The sequence below is a fragment of the Octodon degus genome, unplaced genomic scaffold (genome assembly GCF_000260255.1).
Source record: "Octodon degus isolate 3935 unplaced genomic scaffold, OctDeg1.0 scaffold00019, whole genome shotgun sequence".
Classification (NCBI taxonomy): domain Eukaryota; kingdom Metazoa; phylum Chordata; class Mammalia; order Rodentia; family Octodontidae; genus Octodon; species Octodon degus.
The window spans coordinates 2708108-2730068 of NW_004524595.1; the positions used below are offsets into that span (position 1 = coordinate 2708108).

General features: G+C 44.7%; 1 protein-coding gene across 1 annotated transcript in view; it reads left to right on the forward strand.

Moving 5' to 3' along the window:
* The window catches only part of Alk (ALK receptor tyrosine kinase), an 854626-nt gene that overhangs the window by 725621 nt on the left and 107044 nt on the right, over positions 1 to 21961 (forward strand). Inside the window, exons 8-9 of the mRNA XM_004627384.1 lie at positions 1303 to 1403; positions 18858 to 19027. Coding sequence (XP_004627441.1) covers positions 1303 to 1403; positions 18858 to 19027 — 271 coding nt within the window. The remainder of the gene's footprint in view (positions 1 to 1302; positions 1404 to 18857; positions 19028 to 21961) is intronic.

Genomic DNA, 21961 nt, shown 5'->3' on the forward strand with positions numbered 1-21961 from the left:
GAAAGTGTGTGAGAGGGCAGTATCCAGATCTACTGGGAAGGCTCTAGGTACAACAGAGTGAGTTATTTTCAGTCCAGAACACTTGCAGTAGCCCACCCCACAACTTTAGGAAGGCTCCACAGAGACTCCTCACCAGATCAGGGGGCCAGAAGCTCCTCCTCCTCCTCCCAGCCTTCTGACCACGTGGCATCTTCCTCAGCACCCTCTGTACAGGAGCAGAGAGAGCACAAAGCCAGGTGTGGTCCTCATATCTCTGTGCTTAGTTTGATTTCCCCGACAGCACCCATAGGAAATAACTCTCCAGTCCTGCTGGATGCCACTGGTGGTAGGCTTTCATAGCCTCCAAGGAGGCTTGTGTAACAACTCTCAATCATGGGCCAGTTTTCCTTGCCTCAAGCCAAGCTCTATCTCTCATGAATCCTACTACGGACCATAATTTTTTTCCTGTTAGAGTCTAACTTACCTCCCATCCCAGAATGCCAGGCCTGTGAATATGAAAATACAAGAGTTGTGAGCCCCCTACCGACATGATGGCTTTTCTTTTCTGGGTCATACAATCCCAGCTTCTTGTCTGGCTCATGCTTCTTAAGATCTGTGGCTCATACAGGGAACTCTGCTCTGGATCCACTAGAGCCTTAATTTGCAACATCTCAACAGCAGAATTTACCAAGAGATGGAGGAAGGTAGAAACTAAAGACTAGTTTGGAGCTTGTGGTTCTCTGAATTCTCAAGAGTTGAGAGTTTGCAGTGTTTCCTACCTCCACAGCACTAGCCACCTCTATACTCTATACTAGCCACCCCACCCCCTGGTTCCTGGGGTTCTAGAGGTGTTTCTTACTGCTGCCATATGGAGTTGGCAGTTCATGTCCAGGCCCAGTAGTGTTAGGGGAAAAAAAACATAAGAAATGAGACTCCATGAGCAGAACATGGGACACAACACAAGATGGGACAAAGTGACATGGACTCCAGAACAGGGAGGAGAGCATGAAAGCCATAGAGACTTTCAGAAGTCAATTGCAGGCATAGCCAGCACTGCAAATTGTGGGCCTGGGCGGGTGAGGGCACATTGGGCTACTTCTAGGGAGACCGGCAATATAATAGCTCAAAGCATAGTGGCCTGTCTTCGTAGACAGTTTGGAATTCAAGTCTTTGCATGAGTTGGGGTTTGTTGACAATAGCAAGTAGGCTTCCATATCCACTGCAGGCTAAAAACCATGTCCTCAAAGATATTCCTTATCTGAATAAGAACAATGTAGATTTCACTGATTTGTGTGCTCCTAACTTTTTACTTCTTTCTCCTAGACCATGCCCTGCTGCTCAGCACCAGTGATTTCCCTGGTCCTGAAAGTGCTACAGTTACCAGTGCTACCTTTCCTGCACCAATGAAGAACTCGCCATGTGAGGCAAGTTTCGGCGTTCCTCTACTTCTCTGACTTCTCCTCCTATCCCTTATTCCCTTCCACATGAAAAAAAAAAAAAAACCAGATTAAGCAAGGAGCCTGGATGGCAGGGTGACAGGAAGGGACTTTTGCCATGCTGTACGCAGATCACACCAACGTGACAAAGTATCTCATACACAGACTCTTTCTTTAAACACCTTTTTCAGCTCACTGAACTATTTCCTCTAAGACCTTAACTCAAGCAAACCCAGATAATGTTTCTTAAGGCATCCAGGGAAGATAACAACAATTTACAGAAGACTTGCTGCAAGGTTCTTTTCTAAAAGATAACAGGCTCTTATAATACATTTCAAATATTATAAAGCAACAGAAATTTGATTTACAAAAATTTCACTAAGACATGCATGGCATTCACAGAGCTCCATATCCTCACTTGCAAAATGGAGATAATAATAGTGTCCAAATAGCTCCAAAGTGATGACCTTTACATAGATTAATATTCGCAGAGGGCTTAGAAGAGTATTGGTCACAAAGTGAGCTCTGTGGTAGTTAGCACCTTGGATGAACGAACACCCAAAAAGAAAATGAGACATTTGCCACTAAGCAGACTCCAAGGTCTCTGAAGGTGCCCAGGCTTTGGCCTTCTCTGTGCACCTCCTGCCTGGTTCTTGCACTCACATCTGGCATGTAGTGGAACAGCAACACCCAGCGTTGATTTTGCCAGTCCTCTTTTTTTTTAATCACAAAAGAAATTCCTACTTGTTTTAGTGTCAGAGATCAATATGACCTCCAAGCAGGTCAGGTTGGCTGGCTGTCAGTCTCTGCGGGCCCAGCTCTTACCAGGGACCTCGATACATAGCACCCACCTTCCTGCCCAGCCAACTGGAGTCCTTTACGGTTGGTGAAGTTGAAAGGCCCACGTTACCCTCATGTTCTCCTATGGCAACACAACAGCTGTTCTCCTACCGCCAGAGTCCAGCCAACGTGCAGAAAGGAAATCAAGTGAACACTGATGAAACTGGGCAGCTTTATTTTCCTGCCCCCGTCAGTAGAAATCCCAAGGAGAAGGACAGTTGACCAGCAGATGACAGATGACAGGACTGCCATGCTGAAGGATGTCATTCAAGCCCCTCAGGTTTCTTGCACAATAAAAACACAGAGACATAAAACAAAGAGGAGAAAAGATTTATAAATGATTTTTTTTAATTAGAGGAATGCTTAAATTAAAGCTGAGGCTTCTCTTTAGTAAGCAAGTAGAGCTTCATGATGTGCAGTTCGCAGCCACTTCACTGCTGATTTGATTTTATAATGACATTTGTCCTGTCTTCCTCACTCTGTTCTGGTTTATGTTATCTTACTACATTTTATGGGTCTCTGAGCCACCTTAAATTCTTTTTGGAAGGAGTCTGAGCAGAAATGAATAGATTCATTAACTTAAATTGTATTTGAGAAACCATGCTATCTGATGCAGATGGTGGAATTACAGTCATTGTTGATATTTCTTGGATGCCTCGGAGCTGCTATTGAGAAAGGAGGGTTTCTTAAGCAGAAATCTGAATGAGGACAGATGGTTGGCCCACCTGAGAGGACAGGGGGATCCATAAGAGCATTTGGTCTTTAAATTTATTCTTCATGAGACTTAATATGAGCTTAATGTCAGAAAAAGAAATGTCAAGGTAAAAGTGATATTTTTCTAATAATCCATCTCTTCTTTAATAACCTTTGAGTTGATCAATAGCTGAAACAGGTGTTTCTTTTCTAATCTGCTTTATTTTCCCCAAGCCAACTTTGCTGTAGGCTTTTTCTGCTGGTTCCTGCCCTATCCCGGAACTTGACTTGGCAGACATAACACAGGGAAGAGAATAAGTCCACTTGCCACTCACACCATTCATCTTCAGATAGACTTAGATCCACATCATTTCACATTTAGGTTTTCAGACCATTCATCTAATGCTGATTGATGGGTCTCTGACTTCTCAATATTGGGAGCGATGCTTTTTGTCCAAAAAAAATCACCCAAATGTAATTATATGTTTCCAGGTTTGTAAGCCCCACTATTTATTTTATTCAATTCCTAAATGCAGAAGGCAGGAACTCGATTTCCTTTCCACATGTTGGCTCGAATCTGGCAGTAGGAAAATAGTTGTATTGCTACGGCAGAATGTGAGGGTAACATGGGCCTTTAAACTTCACCAACCCTAAAAGACTGCAGCTGACTGGGTAGGAAGGTCAGTGCTGTGCGTCGAGGTCCCTGATGAGAGCTGGGCCCACAGGGACTTACAGCCAGCCAACCTGAGCTTCAAGAGCAATGCCCATCACAGGCCACCTTGTCTGTACCCAGGCCAGTGCTGGTCCTCAGCAAGTAGATGTGTAACAGGATATTTTAAAATGCTCACTCAAGGAACCCCACCAACATCAGTGGAATCCCCTAGAACTGATGTCTTCAATGAATTTTCTTTACAATCTAGGTACAAGTTAACTAGTAAGTCTGGGTTTCTCTACCTTCAGTTGCCTGTCAGCATTCCTCACCCCAATCTTGGACCTCTTGAATGACATTGCTACGTGGACCAGGGACCCTGCTGTTTGAAACCCTACCCTTGGTAATTTGCTTCCATGGCAAAATTTGGGCTTTATTTGTCATAACTGTACTGGCTAATTGTGCCAGAGATTCATTCTGAACCCACACAGACTCTCCCTTCACTACCTGTGACCCCAAACAGTGTCACCTGTTAGAAAGATGAGTCAGAAATGGGGTAAGAAATGATGAAGTGGTAGGAGGGGTGAGGAGACAAAGGGTCTGAGAGAGCATGTGGAGCCAGCGCAGATGCCAAGTAATAGAGACCTAGCTAGCATGCACCTTGCACCCAGTGCAACTCCCACGGCGCCTCAGCATCACACCAGCCCCCACCTCTGCAGCTAACTGCCTGCAGCCTCCATCCCCACCCTGGAGCCAGCCAGTGCTGCCGCAGGCTTGGCCTCCTTCCTCTCTCTGCACAGTTGCACATGGGGCATGAATATTTAAAGACCTCTGCCTAGCCCAGCCACAAGCAGAGGAAGCGTTGTGGTTTTTGGTTCACCCACTCCACCGCAAGCTACTCCCTGCTGGAAACTGGGGAGCTACTTATAATATATTCCGATTTTATTTTATTTTTATTTTTATTTCACTGAGCTCCAGTTCAAATAATTAAAGTTGCCACCAGGGAGGGGAGCCTTGCCGGGGTTTTCGTGTGCTCGCTTGCCATCAGCCATGCTCAAGTGTGCCTGCACTTGGAGACACGCTCCGATGTGTCTTGCGTTGCAGCTGCTGGAAATAAAGAGGACAGGAGAGTGGCAGAGGCCTTCTCTGCCCCTCCCCCTGCCTTTCACACATTCTGGAAGCCTGACTGTCTCAACAAGCCCCGTGTGGTTTGAAATTCTGTTTTATTTGAATAGCCTGCCTGTGACTAGAATAATTTAAGATGCATTCTCAGACCAGAACAAGGCCCCAAGGGAAAAAGTGGGCTTCCCTCATTTTTCTTTCCCCTCCAAAGCATAGAAGCAGCTTTTCTGCTGAGAGCTGTTGGAATGCAGGGGACCCAGGAAGTGGCTTGTGGTCCACCAGTTTTCATGACAGTTGGTTTCTAGCTACTAATTTTTTTTATGCATTTAGTACAGGGTCTACAGGGTCTCACTACTGTAGATCGGACTTGTAGTGATTTTCCTGTTTTCAGGAGAAAATCCCTCCCAAGTGCTGGAATTACAGGCATGTGCCATCACATCCAGTCCCAATCGCTGTCTCAGTGCACCCTGGGAGTGGGGCTGGCACAGAAGGCTGGGTATGGAACCACAGCACTTTAGTCTGCTGAGCTATCTGGTGGGCCCTAGCTACTGATTTTCTTACCTCACCAAAGCCAGGGCCAACTTTCTCCTCTCCTTAAACACACACACACACACACACACACACACACACACACACACACATATACAGGTACCCTGGAGGTCAGACAGGACCTTTCGGCCCTGACTCCAATCCCATGTGATAAAAAGAGCCAGCTCTGTTTAGCTGCTGGGTGTTGCTGAGCGCAGAGCAGATGACGTGCGGTGGGCTCCCCCAAGTCTACATCGGTGAGCAGCCTCCGAGAAGGAGACCCTCACTGCATGTCATCAAGTCAGCAGACGTGGACCTGAAGGTCCTGCAGGGGAAGACACTGGCACCTGAAGGTGCCTTCTGCCGTGGCCTAGCCCAACTCCACTCCCTCTGAGGAGAAGCCTCCTGTGGCAGCAGTGCCCAGAAGGCTAGAGAAGGGGGATGCTTCAGTAAATTGCTCTCTGGTTGATTTTGTAAGCCTTTTCCAGCTGCTGGAGATCATGCCTGGAAAAAGGCCCTTCCTTTCCCTCCAGCTTTTCAGTGTGGCTCAGAAGCGGGGGGAGTTGAGCGCTGGCCATGTTGCCTGCGCCTGGAGAAGCTTCTCCCCTTCTTCCCTGCAGGCAGGCAAATAGGGCTTGCAGGATAGAAAAACAGAGGAGAACTTTTCTGACTGTTGTATTTTTTAAAGCTTATTAAGCCAGTGAGAAATCCCCTGCTGAAAGGTAAAAAAAGGAGCAACAAACACTACACCTTCAACAAGAAGGGGCCGAGGGGTAGGCAGGAACATTTGATTCAGCCCACCATACGGAACAGATGTTACATATCAGGGGCCTCCCTCCCCGTGAGCAGGGTCAGGCCGGCAGGAGCACCCTGTCTCCATGGGCCAGGAAGGAAATGTGCCCAAGACCAAAACCAACAAATGCAAGTCCAGACCAAACAGAAACCTCAGGACTCTGGGCTTTTTCCTAACATGCTGTCCAGAAGGGCATATCACTCCTCCTCAGCTTAGAGAGGTTAGAGTGAGCCTTTAGAGGATCAGGGGTCAGGCTCACTGCCTGCTGCACACATCTCATTGCTGGGAGGAACAAGAAGGGGTGCAAGGAGGACACTTCTGCTCTATCCTGAGTGGCCTGGCAATAGAGGTAGGGGTGTTGCCCAGCTCAGTGATGGGGAGCCCTGGGAAGTGGCAGATGGGCCCCAGTGGCCTTTGTCTGCCATGCCTAACAGCTTCTCATCCTTCCTTGCATCCAGAATTCTCTTTATCCTTTTCCCTACCCTACCCTGGCAGTGCACAGAGCACAATAGCTGTTCCCCTCAGCCCAATGTGGTGCCACAAGGCCTTCCAGGGTCGCTTGATGGCCAAGGATGCTGTCATTCTCTTTCAAGTAGAAGATAAAGACTTCTACTGTAAAGACTTAGGAAAGACATGCAGCAAAGCGTCCTTAAGATGCAAGAGCATCTCTGCTTCCTCCAGGGGGACTTGGGTGGATGGGAGAGCTGCTGTAAATGAGAGGACCTTCACCTCCAGGAAGGAGAGGAACTCTAGTTCGAGGAAACCAAGGCCAGGAGAAAGTCTCCCAAGACAGCCTAGAGCAGCACATCGGAAGCCTAACTATTCTGTTTTTTAAAAATCCCTTGTTTAAGGCCTCAGGAAACAGCTCAGCCATCTAAGCACCTGCCTGGAAAGTGCAAGGACTTGAGTTCAATCCCTGATACTGCATTCCTTGCTGGCCCTGGAACACTGGGCACACCATGCTGGCCACAAAAACCAAGCATAGTGGTGCATGCCTATAATCCCAGCACTGGCGATGCTGAGACAGGAAGGTCACTATGAGTCTGAACTACATAGCAAGACCATGTACCACATAAATAAATTAATAAAGATATTTTTTAAAATCCTTTAACTTTAAACACCTTGCCACCTGCCCACCAATGCCCTGTGAGTGAATGACATCTTCCCCATCCTAACTTTAAAATCAATGTCAATTCCATTTTTTGTTCCAAGATATGCCTGTGTGTTTCCATGTGAAAGTGTAGCCCATTACTTAATACTGAGTAGTTAACACTCTAGGAAGATATACCCTGTGGTCTTAGGGTTTTGAGGACCCTCAAGAAGACCTAGGAAGCAATCAATCCCAGTTCAAACCTGGAGGAAGGGCCATAGCCCGCACCACATCTTGTGAAACCCCAAGGTTTCTTCACCTTGAGTGATCCCTCCACCCCCCATCATGATCAGCCAGTGGATGGTATGTTTGCAGGGTGCCTTCCCCGCATGGTCTCCTCTGAAGCCAGTCTTAGCGATGGCTACCCCTTCCCTGACCGCTGATGCTGACAGCACATCTGAAAGCCCCAGGTGACCTTGGCCTAAGGTTAGCAGCCAACATGCCTCATGATGGTGACAATAATCTCAGAAAACCTTTAACCAGAGCCTAAGTAGGTATCACTTTGCATTGGAGAGCAGGGGGAGAAGTTGGGGGCAGTTCTTGAGGCATTTTCCAAAGGACTTTTCCTGAAGACTCACTAGGGGCTTGGGGTCCCCTTAGGACTCCAATGCAAACACCCATATGCCTGTAACAACATCCCAGGGATAAGAATCCCCTCCATGTAAAGGATTACAGAGCCTTGACACCTGCCCACAAATGCCTGAGAGTGATTGATGTCTTCCCCATCCTACAGATGAGGAGCCTGAAACAGGCCAACATGCAATACAGCCAGCTAGGAGGAAGGGCAACTGTGCACTCTAAGAGAGCTGGGAGCAAGGAGGGAATGTCCAGTAGGGCTGTAGTAGTAGATCAGCATGTTCTGATCTCAGGACTACCATGGGGCCAGTAGCCACGCCAGGAAAGACGCCAAAAGAATTTGAGGTCTCTCTGGGGTGCTTACTCAAAAGTAAAGAAAACTTATTTTCAGTATGAAAGATTCTGACTTTCAGGTCACTTATAAATTCCTCAGCTACATTACATAAAAGGCAAGCCCAAAGTCTTCATGAGAGCCCCCAAAACCGTAAGAAGTCTTTTTACCATAGGAGAAAGAATTCTCTTAGGGTTGAGGCAAGGGACCCTTAGCATCCAGGAAGCCAACTCCAGATGTGTTTTTAAAACATCGATCTCATAGTCTAAGGTTGGCACTGTGCTAAGCATTCCCCCTTCGTTTTCTATTATCAAAATAGACTTGTGAGTAAACCCCATTTCCTAATTCAAACATCAGGCCCTAGAGAGCTGGATGTCTTGTCCAAGGTCAGTCCTAGGAAGGGACATAGCCACAACTGAAACCAGATCTGTCCAAACCTTTGAGTCATTCAACTCCAAAACCCAATCCATAAGCCCTCTGATGTCACCAGACTAGACTTAGGCACCTGAGTTTAATTCCCAGCTGTGCCCCGTTTGTCAGCCATTTGACGTCAAGCAAGTCACATCTATCAATTAGGGATAAAAAAAAAAAGTTACCTGTTTTAGTTGCTGAGTGACGCTGTTACCAGCATCAGATGAAAATACGAAAGCTCTTTGTAAGCTTTATGAATGGCAGCAATTACTAGCATGCCTCTTCCTGCCTTACTCAGACACGAGGAAGTCACTGCTACCGACACTGTGTGTTCTCACTTCGCCTCTATCAGCAATGCGTAGGCAGGTTGGGAGCATTATTTTTCTAGCAGTAGACCCAGGAGACCATGCTCAATAAACCCACTTAATCAATAATTAATTAATTAATTACACAGCCCCTCAAGGACAGGAGCCAGCAGATCTGATAAATGTGGCCCTACTGAGATTTGGGGGCCAAAATAATTCTTACCTAAGCATCTAGAGCGAGGTGGCCCCAGGAGCCTAGCGTTCTGTCACCACGTACTGTGATGTGGTTGCCTCTGCCAGAATACGTGCTAATGGGCTGAAGTAATCAACGGCAATTGTAATTGCAGTGAAACATAATTAATTTAATACTTTTGAGTCATTCAAAATTAATACCTCCCCCATTACATGAGGAAACTGAGACATAGGGAGAATTACTGTCAAGGCTCAGGGCTGTGAGTAAAATCTTCCTCAGCCCTTGGAACAGGTTGGGGTTCCACTCAAAAGCAGCATGTTATTCACAACCCTCATGGCTTCCCTCAACGGTCACTAGAACACATCTGTGTGGCCGCTTTCCAGAGGAGCACTGAGTCCTCCGCTGGAGTAATCTGCTTAAAGCCCTGACACAGATCTCTCCAAGTAATGAGTACTGCTGGGTCCACTTTACAGATGGAGAAACTGGCTCTGAGATATTCTGTAATAAATGAAAACCCCAAAGCCCGTGTTCCACCCACAGCATACGTCACCTTGTACCTCAGAAGCTTCTAGCTGCCCTCAGTCTCTTAAATTTATTTATTTGATATCTAGGTCCCTAAATTTATGTTATAGATTTTTCTAGCTGAGGTGAGAGATCTCAGCCTTCTCCAAGGTGGATGAAAAACCAGAACTCTGAAGAAAACATCAGAGTCTTCCCACACTACTTTTTTAAATGCAAAATTTATATTTTATGGCTATATTCATTATAGGAAATTGGCAAAATATAGCAAATTATGAGCAAAAAAGTGAAATTGCCCACAATCCTACCCAATAAAGATAACCCCTAGTATAGGCTGGCACATTTTCTTTGAGATAAGTTACATATTGAGTTGAGTATTGCCTTATCTCTTTACTTAATTTTATAATTTGCATATCAATGTTATTTCTACTAAGCATGTTTTAATAATTGCACATCCTAATTTTATTTTATGGTGTCTTCTAGTTTCTAAAAATCATTGGTGTTCATTGTAACAATTTTGGGAAAGAAAGAAAAGATTCAATAAAAGAAAAGGATATCTTTAGCCTCATTATGTCACCAGGCAAGCATCATAAAGTTATTTGTTTTTCACATGCAAACTTCATGTTTTGCCTCCATGTTTTTAAAAGGGGTAGTTTTATGGCTGTCCCTGGCTAGGGCTTTAATGTGGTGCCTCAGAAAGACATAACATGTCATCTTCAGGAAGGTCTTTTTAAAAAGTCTTCAGCATGACCAGACAGCTAGCATTGCAAGTATTTGCCAAGTATCACATTTTATTTGCTTGTTATCAAAAATAATCTGCATCTGGCCAGCTTCTTGCTGTGTTGGGTTGATTTTTCATTAGACTATTTATAGCTACAGAGTTGGTGTTTATTTTTTTCCAAGTGAATTAGAAGATGGTGAGCAAAAACATTGGATTTTTGCAGGGAGTCAATATTCTCAGCTGAAGTTAATGAGATACCACATTGAAATCAGAGAACTCTTAAAATTGTAAGCTCACACCCAGAGTCACAGCTCTGTGGCATCACAGGTCAGGGAGGAGCCGCCACCCTCAAGAGCTTGCTGTGATGTCCTCGATAGCAATTCCAATACTGGTCACCCAGTATCTGCTGGCCTCAGTGTGAAGAGCATCCTGGACATCTGTCACCTCTCCCCCTCAGACAAGCCTGTATTTGTGCATCTCTGTTTGCTAAAAACTGTTTCTCTTTATTGATATGAAATTCACACTGGAGCATCTATCCTTAGTTTTGTCTCTGCTACTGCAACTCCTGAGGCTCTTTAGAAATTGGAAGAAAGACAGGTAACCCCTCCCCAGCATGTCCTACATTTAGGGATGTTGCATGTCACATGGACATTTATTTGGTGCCACTGATTCTCTTTTCAGTCTGCATCTTATTATGATATTTTCTTATGGGTTCAAGAGATTGATCTGAAGCTGCCACGAGGTACGCATAGCAAACACAGAGCATATTCTAGACATAAAATTGCAGTAATTACCTCTGGAGGAGGAAAGGGCCATGGGAGAAATAATAGCATTAGTCCGGGCCACAATGCGGCTCCTGCTTTACATACAGGACTTTAATTAATAAAATGACAAACGCTGGTACCACATAATTGGAAAGTCTATCAAGCCCCACCAAGAGGCAGGAAAAAAAGGCCCTTGTGAAAGGGCCAGCTGGAGCCAGGAGATATAATTGCTGGTGGCAGGGTCCTGGTGCCGTCTCTTCTCACTTCTCTCACTTGCTGTCTGCATAAAAAAGAGTTTATTAAAACCTGCTACTCATAACCTATATCTATTAAGATGTGTCCAGAAGGATCAAAAATTATATTGCTACAAGCTCCAACAAGTATGATTTCCCACAAATATAATTTCAGATTTGCATGAAATCCTTTATAATTGTGTGAGTATACACACGCACACACAACTGCTAATTGTGTAGCAGAGGCAATGACTGCAAATATTTTAAAAACTGCTGTCTCCCTAAACCCTCCAATATAAAAATGTTCCTCAGATAAAATCTTGTTAAACTATAAGTTCTGATTCAGTAATGCTGGAGTGGGGCCCAGGCCCTGTGTTTCTGGAAGCTCCTAGGGAATACCACCACTGCCGGGCCCCAGATCATATTTTGACAAGGTTCTAAAAAATTTTCACAGTACTCCCCAACATTTTAAGAGCTATCAAACTAGACTGCATGTATGTAGCACTGCAGGTAAAATGGACAGAACACAGAACTTAGTTTGGACTCCAGGCCTGCCTGTGGGCCTCTTTCAGCCTTGGGTCCTTGATCTGGAAATGGGTGTGTAACACCTACGTGCAAGGATGACATGGTGGTTGTAGAATGGAGCCATACAAATGCTCAGTGCGACTTTCTGGTACTCAGCTGTTGGCTAACAAATGATTTCATATCCCACTTCATATCATATCCCCTATTCCACCCAGCTGGAAATAAGCCCTAAGGTCAGATGCCGAGAGTATTCTGTGCCTCCTCTGGGTATCACCTGGCTGTCAAGGTCAGTCTGGGTGTCCTTGGAATGGGCATCTTCCACCCAGGACCGGAAGGATGAAAGGGAGGTCTCTGCTGTCTACTTTAGGATCTATTTTCTGTGCCCTTAGACACACACCATTGACAGGGAAGAGTCAGTAACATGTTATTTATGTCATCCAGTTCTTCTAACCAAGAAACCAGCAAGAACCTTACCCTTTGGTCCAAAAGGAGAGTTCTGGCTCAGGTCACTTCTTTTTTCCCTCAGCCCCAGTCTCTCATTGTGTGTATCATTCTCCATCTTCCCTTGAGCTGATATGATAGCCTCATGTGAGAGAATCACCCTCTCTATGGCTTGCTGGCTGGTGATGGGCACATTTTAAGCTATATTTTAGTGACTACGAATGGCTTTTTACTCAAAGTCTAAGATAAAAATGGATTCCCCACTGAGATAGCTGTTTACTTCCTGCTATAAATAACCTCAACACCCCAGTAGTTTCCACCCAGCCTGAACTTTAGCATCACCTGGAGAATTTTAAAGCCCACTGATTCCCCCAACCTATCTAAGGGTACCTAAGTCAGAATCTCTGGGGTGGAGGCTGGACATCATCAGTCTGGAGAGTTCCCTACATGATCCTAATTTGCAGCCCAGGTTGAAAACTACTAGCTTCATCATGATATTCACAATGTTGTTTTTTTTTTAATCAGATTAGTCTTTATCAACGCCTTTTGAGGGCCAGAGAGATAGCTCAGTAGAACAAGCACTTGCCTGGCAAGCGCAGGGTCCTGAGTTCAATCCCTGGTACTGAAAAAAAAAAATCTTTTGAAGTGGGCAGAGAAGGTGTGATTATGGTCACAAGTTTTTCTATAAAAGTCACAAGTTTTTCTATAAAACACAGGCCCAGGGGAGATGAAGAGTATTCTTCAGATCACATAGTTCAACAGACTTGAACTGTGAGGCACAAACTACCAGTGGTGCTGTAGTCAACAAGCCAGGAAACCAGGATGGTTCTATAAGAATAAGAATTGACTCAAAGATAGGGGTTGAGTCGTAAGGGTGCCCAGGTAAGGCACTGAGGCCACAGATTCTGATTCTGTGGGTCTGGGGCCAGGCCAGAGACTCTGCATTCCTAACGAGTTCCCAGATAACACTGAAGATGTGTGTTTGGCCAGACTGTGGGCTGTAGGGCATTCACTGCCTCTTAGAGGCAGAAGCCGAAAGTCACTGGGGAGAAGTAGATCAGGAAAGGCAGCGGGTTCTAGATCGCTTGTGTCTTGAGCAAGAACATCTGCCTCGCACACCGCCCTACTGCACACCCCAGGGATGAACAAAGCTCGTGGCCCAAAAGACATCCACTAGCCTTTTACTCCCTGGTGGTTGTCAATACGATCCCAAGCCTTTTGTGTTTCTTTCTAGAAGAAGATATTGTGGAAACTCAGTACACACTTTGGCTTATGTCTGTATCATGTATGTTTTCTGCTATCAACATACATGGTGGCATTATATGGTGAAAGGAAAACGAATTTTTACACTTTTTACTTACCCATAACTCTCAACAGTCAAGCAGGCCAACTGTCTTGACCACATACCTGGCTCTCCCAAGCGCTGTGTCTTGTGTCTTTTGTCTTGGCTGTCAAGTGGCTCCAATTATTTCACCTTTTGCTACACTATGAACACTTGTAGTCATTCATTTAAATTCTGACTTCCTGGCCAGGTAATAAGCTCCATGGGGGCAAGGAGGATCTGCATAGTATGCACTGTACAGTAAGTGCAAGGTCAAAGTGTCTCTGAGAACCTCCTCAGAGAGCCAAGGATGCCGCAGCCTCGGTACATTTCTTGGTGGACAACCCAGCATTCATTTAACTATCTTTCTCCTTCTTCCTCTCCCCTTCTACCTCTTTCTATTGCTCCTACCTTCCCTTTCTCCCCTTTCTCCCTCTCTCCCTCCTTCCATCTTCCTTATTGACCTAAAGAATGCACAGGAAGATGGTTCAGCAGTCTGGTGGCCCACGGCCCCAACATGGACATCACAGCCATGTCCCACTGACAGGCTCAGGCCATCAGCAAACTGTATCTCAAACTGAAAATCTCCTAAGGGCAGCTGAGAATTGGATAGATTAGAATACAGCCAGGTGACTGGAAAGTGAAGCTTCCCCTCCCCTTTGGTAAAACCTGGCTCCCAGAATGTGGGAAAATACAAATGAGCCTCATAGGATGACAAGTTGATTCACTGTCCTTGAGAGGGAGATCTGGTGAAGACAGAAGCAACTGCCAATGTGTGCGTAGCTTCTTATTCTTCCTGACATTGATCAGCCGTACCATGTGCCTTCACTTGACAGCTACTGGATACAAAATAAATAAGACAGTCCTTCAAGGTCCTGCCTTGAAGGACCTTGTGGCCCAAGGGCAATGAGGGCAGGGAGGGGAGGTAAGGCAGCAGGACTGCACCCCATGAGGCCTGGGAGCTTCAATCATAGGACTTCAGAGGTAGAGAGAGTCATTCCTGTGAGGAATAACAAGATGAGGATTCCTGGAAAAGACATAGATTTCCTCTTTTTTAAGTGGAAAGAAGGAAAAAGCAAGTTAAGAAAACAGAAGAGGCAGAGTCACAGAAGCAAAAAAATGCAAAGCAGGTATAAATATTGGAGTGGGAGTGCTGAAGAACCCCTTCTCCATGAAGCTCTCTCTCTCTCTCTCTTTTTTTTTTTTTTTTTTTTTTTTGGTGGAACCTGGAATTGAACTCAGACCCTTGCGCTTGCCAGGGAAGCGCTTATTCTACTGAGCCATTTCCCTGGCCCCTTTGAAGCTCTCTTGAGTGGGCCACTAGGTAAAAACCATGGGTGCCACTGCTTATTCAGCCACTCCACAGTGATGCAGGCGGTTTTCTAGTCACTTTGAAACACAAGACACTGGTGTATATAGTCATACGATGTCCAACCAGTCCAAACTTCAGCCTCTAGATCCATGGCTTCTCTTCCTTCCTGTCCCTACCACAGAGGTCAGCCTGAAACCAAGTCAGTGGTTTCTCTGTTTCTCTACCAGGCTCTCCTCCTCTCTGTCATCTTGCTGACCTCTGACCCTTCAGGACTGCAGGTACAGGAAGTAAGACAAGGAAATGATGCTAGAACAGTCGTACTTGACTGGGACTGTTGTGATGCGGTCTTGGTATCTTCCGGTTTGTGTCTTATAGCTTCTCACAGGACACTTCTGTGGTTATTTGGAGATCTGCCTTTCTCTCTGCCACCTCCATGGTGACTGGGAGTCTTTCCTACTGACTAGAGCCTCTACATGTCCTTTACAGGCAGTCACTTCCTTCTCCTTCCGCCTATGGGCTTCTCCTGACACCAGCACTCCTTTCTGCTGTGGTCTGCTTACTCTCCACACGACTTTCTTGGACAAGATCTAAAATGAGCCCCATGTGCCCCTGTTGTGGCTTATGTCTAGTTGTCACCCCAAAGCCTCATGCTTCTAGAGTTTGAAGGGGTGGCTTCTAGAACCTGGAATTGAACTCAGACCCTTGCACTTGCCAGGGAAGTGCTTATTCTACTGAGCCATTTCCCTGGCCCCTTTGAAGCTCTCTTGAGTGGGCCACTGGGTAAAAAACATGGGTTTTTGATCCAATGCTGGGATTATGGCAGTGAGTGCTACACCCACCCTGGGGTGGACAGCCTGAATACAATATAAGGAAGGGAGAGAGGCTTGCTAGCTTCCACAGCTGCTATTTTTCCCTTTGCTCTTTGCCATTTTCTGCAACAATGAACAGCTGCCCTCTTCCATGTGCCACTCTGCCTTGGAGCCAGCCGAGTGTGGACTGAAACTCTCACTAACTGTGAGCTAAATAAATCTTTCCTTCCTTGATTTGAGGTGTTGGGTATTTTGTCCCAGGAACAGGAGAGAAGTCACCCAGACAGCCCCCCCCCCTTAGACCACTTGCCATATCATGCATGTCTTTGCCCCAGCTCCCAATGCTGACACGTCGCATGTTTCACTGTCACAGCAGCTAACCAGCCCCTAGTTAAATTTCAGATTTTCCAGGTCAGCAAAAGACACACATTCACTATACACCCCAAACTACAAGAAGTAAGTGTCAAGTGCTCTGTGAGGTGCCATAAAACCATTCTCTCGTGACTTGGGATGAAGAGAGGACCCTCTCTTCACCTGCCTTCTTAGCAGGAGAGTGAGACAGACTCATAATTTGCCAAAAGCATGTTCCAATACTTCTCTTTTCAAACAACCAGCTTTTTTATATCCAAAGTACAGAAAAGAGATTATGAGTTGTATAACCTATTTTCCCACACTTGTCTCAAAAGTCCTGCATCTTTGCGTTCTGATTTTTCCCTTTAAAGCATACTCTGTACCATCTCAGTGCTCCAGCCAAAACTGCTTCTGAACTTTTTGTTACATTATTTATTGCCTCACTTAATAGTCACTATAACCTTATAAAATAGATTACACTATTCCTATCTTAGACAACAGTAACTGAGCTTTAAAATGATTAAACACCTTGACCAAAGTGGCAAAGATAAAATTGCTTTTGAATCCACATTGCTCTAATTCTAGATCTCTTAGGCCACACTGAAATGAAAGATGCGTGTGACTTAGTTTAAGTGCCCAATAAGCATTTGGTGAATTACTAAAATTTTATTTCCTTAGATGATACAGAATGTTATTGTCTTGATGTTTCAATAAGGAATGGAAAATTATTGGAAGTTGCTGAGCTCTGAGTCACAGGTGACAGTGATAAATAGGAAAATGTGACCAAGATACACAAAGGAATTCAAAAGCAGCAAGAATGAGAGGGAGAGGCACTTTAGAAGACCATGGGGAGAGTTGGGAGATAAATTATAAAGGACCTAGAGAGATTTACTTTATTAAAGTAATGAGGAAAAAAAGGTAGAACCCAGGTTAAAAGAAGTTAGAGAGAAGAGGCCACAAGGAAATGGAAGCAGCAATTGCATACATCGCTGCAGTCCAAGATCTCAGCATCTGAGTGGAGACACAGAAACGAGAGCAAGCCTGAGGGGTTAGTGGAATTAAGTAAAGGGTGTTTTTCCAGAATGGGTGGCATCTGATCTTCTTCATACATGAGGAGCCAGAAGGTAGAGAGGCTGAAACAGCTGAAGGAAAGAGGGCAGTGATGGAAGAGCAAGGGTCAGGGGAGGTGAGAAGGCCCAGGGATAACAGAAAAAAAAATAAAGGATGCAGATTCCTAAACAACAGAAAACAGAGAAGGAGTGGGTAAGTAGACATTTCTTATGCTACACAAAGGAGAGAAAAAGAGAGAGCTATCTCACAGAAAGTATAACTTTCTCTCAGTACAATGGAAATCCAATTAATAGATCAGGATTTGGGGACAAATAGTTGTAGGCGGCAGTACTGGAGGGAGCATTTGAACATCTGCTGTAGTATGTGTGACCAGAAGGCAAATGTGGAAGCCCATAGAGGATGACCACATAACCAATCATCCAGGCCACAGAGGTTCAATGGTCTGCATGTATAAACGTCCAAATCCACAGTGTCCTTTGGCCAAAGAGCGAGAAGAGAGAAAGCATATGTCAGGTGTGAGCCCAAGCAAGGTATATCACATGGCATGGCCTGATGTGTAAAAGAGATTAAAGTTACCAAGGGTAGGATTAAAATGTATAATCATGGCATCCAGACCAGAAGAAAGCCAAGGGTCCCCCCAGACTCCATTTATCTTGGAAGATTTCAAAGGTAGGCAAGGGGAACTGGAAAAAGAACAACAAAGAAGCTGCAGTTATGGACCAGGCTTCCTAAGTAGATCAGTCCTGAGGGACTCTACTCTAATGCATAGGTGCACATCTAGACAGACCTCCCTTGTGGTACTTACCTCTTTAATTAAATTGTAAGGAACTATGAGTTAGGAACTAGGAGACAAAAGAGTGGTGATGTACACAAGGGGGTCTTAAAACATGAGAGCCGGAGAACATGGGCACTGTAGCTGATCAGAACTCCAGCTTTATCCTTTCTGTGTCATTTTTATTTAAAGACAACAGAAATATTTTGAGCAATGATATGACATAGTTGCCTTAATTTTTAAGTATCATTTCTAGATTATGCCTATCAAACACACAGCCTCTTATTTTAAACAAAATGAACAGAGCCTTTGTTTATAGTACTGCTCCTGAACACAACTGTATTTAACCTTTCTTTGAAAGATTATTAGTTACAGTCCTTCTCAAATATCAAGGGAACAATGCCATAGAAACCATTAATAAAAATATAATGAATACATGGTGGTAGCTTCCTGTTGGCCTCTTCATTCAGTAAGACATTTAAAGTAAAAGATCTTGATAAGGTTTTTGTAGGACCTTTGCCTACCAAGTCATAGGGTCACCAGTAACCAAGCACATGGCCCTGTACAAGTAAAATGATTAGAGTCTTTTAGGAAGGAATAAAAATCTATTATACCTAAATCTCTAAGAGAAAATGGAGTAAAATAATCACTTGAATAAGGTCACAATGTGAATTGGGCTGTAGACAAAACATCTCTGTCTACTGTTTAAGAAGTTCATGGAATACCCCACTTATCTACCTCAGATGTAGATTCTTGAGAAATATAGGATACTATCAACCTGAACAAAGCCCTAGAATTGCCCCTTGGCTGTCCCTGCCCAGCTTCTTGAACTTTAATGAAAGCTGTTTTGGGAAACAATGAATGGTATCAGATGGTGCCCCGCCACTCTGGACCAACTTCAGCTAAGCCTTGAGCAAAGTCTTTAAGGCATCCGTTGAGAATTCCAAGAAGGAGATCTAAGGCTTCTTTTCAACTTTAACGCCTTGTCCTCTGGCTGTCCTCTTCTTCACAGCTCAGAATGTCCTGGCTCATCCGTGGAGTCTTAAGGGGAAATGTGTCCTTGGTGCTGATGGAGAACAAGACCGGAAAGGAGCAAAGCAGGATGGTCTGGCACGTGGCCACCAATGAGGGCTTGAGCTTGTGGCAGTGGACAGTGCTGCCTCTCCTCAATGTGTCCGACAGGTGAGCCTCTACCTGTTCCCTCTACTCCCCTTTTCTATGAGCCACATGCTGGACCAGGCCATGTCTTCCTTCCTCTTGTGCCCGTGAGTTTAGGCCAGTGAACGGCAAGGGTTTTAGAGATTTCAGTGATACAGCCTGCTGCAGCACAAGTGCTGTAGGCTGTCTGCCACTGCACTAGACAGATATGCACACACACACACACATACACACACACACACACACACACACACACACACACACACACACACACACACGGGGGGGATGTACACTTTCACTGAGAGCATAACATTCTCCAAGGGACCTTGGTGTTTATGAACACTCAGCTTCTCCCCTCTGCCATGGCCTGATTGGCTGCCTACAGTATCAGTAGGAAGAACCAAAACTGGATAACCCTCATGGCTCCCCAATAATAATCAGGCTTTATAAGTATGTAGCATTTTCTCTTATTTGATGAATTTTTGCCTTACTGTACCCATTTGACATTTTTTTCCTTGCATTTTGTTTTTACCTGTGCATTAGTTTCCTTTTAGATAAATACAATAGGTATTATCATCAGATGTCCATCCCTGTCCTCTTACATGGGAAAATCAAAGAGGTAAGATGCCTGCCCATAGGCACCAGGGCCAGAACTGATGCCCGGGCCTGACTCTATTCATTGCTTTACCGTGTCAGGTCCTGAGGCAGGTTGATGAAGGAAGGTGGCAAATTCTTCGATAAAGAGAACTCCTCCTACAGAGACCCTGGTTCCGGTTCCTATTTGGATTATATCACTAATGACCTCTGTGACCTTGAATACAATCTTGGTTTTCTTGAGCCTGTTTCCTCATCCTTAAACAGAAATGATTGGGCTAGAAAATCATTAACTCTGCAGGCTCTGAAATGAAGTAGTAACCTGCAGAGTTCAGCTGCTACTTGGCTCCCCAGGATGGCACTATTCTGCCACCTGCAGTCAGCCTGCAGCAAGCATGGCCTGGCACAGCAGCACTCGGGATGGTCGGTGCTGGCCTGTGCCAGACCAAAAAGGAATCATTTCTGTAAAGGGCCAATCAGATAAATGAACCAATCAGGAAACCCTCCTTTCATAGGCTAACCTTAAACCCAATAGTCCAGAGTAACTTCTGCATTAGCTTCCTCAAACAAACAAATTATCATCCTGGTGGATCTACCTTTGAAAGATGAAGGTCTAGGGCTGGAGAAAAGTGGAAGGTAGTTCCAGGTGGCATGCAGCTTTGTGGATATGATTCCGGGTTTGAGACTTTTCCTGCACTTCAGAGTCTGCCATACCCCAGCGCTTGTAACACAAGCTCTGTTGCTATAGGAAGGAGGTACTGTCCTTACTGAATTCCAGCTTACTCACTCCTTCAGATGTATGTGGGTTAAAGATCAAAGCCTGGGCTGGGGATATAGCTCAGCAGCACAAGCACATGCCTGGCAAGCACAAGGTCCCAAGTTCAATCCCTAGTACTGAAAAATAAATAAATAAATAATTAATAAATAAATAAATAAATAAATAGAGATCAAAGCCCGTGTACATCCTGAGACTGAGTGACCCCAGGACAAATGGATTTAATTAAAGTGGAAGACGAGGGAAAGTGAACACTACCCACCACCGAGTAGTCTTTTGCTCTTTGGGATCAGAAGGACTGTGCACAGGGGAGAGAGAAAATGAGGATGTTGCCAGAGCCTACCTCCTGGGAGATGCAAAATTAATTCAAATGAATCAAGGGATTTTTTTTTCTTTTCTACCCTGCAAGTCCTCTCTCTTTCACAGCCACTCCAGAGGACTTAAAGCAAGTAAGAAGTTGACTGTGTTCACTCCCAGTGACTAGAGTTTCATGTAAAGAAGCCTTTGTTCTCAGCCTCCCTCCTCCCTGTTGAAGGCTGTTACCAGATTGACATGTTCAGTATTGGTACTGAAACCAAACTATCCAGTGGGGATTCAGACAAAGGCCAGCTTGGTTTGATGATGCTTCATGACCCAATAAGTGTGCAATTGTAGAAAACAACAGAGCTTCTGTTCACATGGAACCCACAGGCCTCCGACATACTATGTGGCTGCTAGTGGCCCTTCCAGACCTAGTGGTAATGTAGGAGACAATGTGAAGCAAATGGAGCTGGAGAAGCAATAAGGCTAGAAGTTTTCACTTGCTAAAATCAAACTAAACTATAGATAGGACTGGCCTACAAAAATCAAGACACTCTGTGGATGACAGTGCTTTAGAATCAGATCATCACAAATTTAAAAACTGGCTCATCTAGTTATTAACCTCTCTGCACCTCAGGAAATCTGGGGTTTTCAGGATGCCTTCCAGACTCTTTAATAAGACTTGTAGTTAGGTTCATGTGTGCCCTGTCCACCCTTCTTGTACTCTTCTCCTTCAGGACAATGATTAATGTTTCAGATTATTCTTATAACCTTTAGGGGCTATGACAAGTGTCTGCAGTCCAGTGGCTCTTTAGGACTAGCTTCTAAGACCTGACAAAACTGCCTTTTAAAATGTTGTAATGGACATCAGGAACCTGGAAGCCAAGGTGATAATAATAATTACACCATTTTATAAGATTGTTATGAGACTAAACAAAATGATTATCAAAAGAGTCTATGCATTGTAGCTATCAGTGAATTTTAGTCCCTGCTTCTTTCATCCTCATGCCTCGGTGTGTGGTTTCATTATTAATTTATTGAACAAATAACACAAATCACAACCACTGCTCTTCCAAGTCAAGTCATGTTCGATAAAGTACGACCTCTTAGGTTTAGGGAAGTAAAGTCCTTGGTGAACTTCATTCCATACACTAAAACACAATCAGTAATAACTACTTAAAACAACTATAGTATAATTATGTTACTGTCTTCCCCATGTGATGCCTCAGATAAGTTTTGGGTGGCCAATTTTGTAGTAATAATCAGCTATTCAACCCTAAGATAAAGCT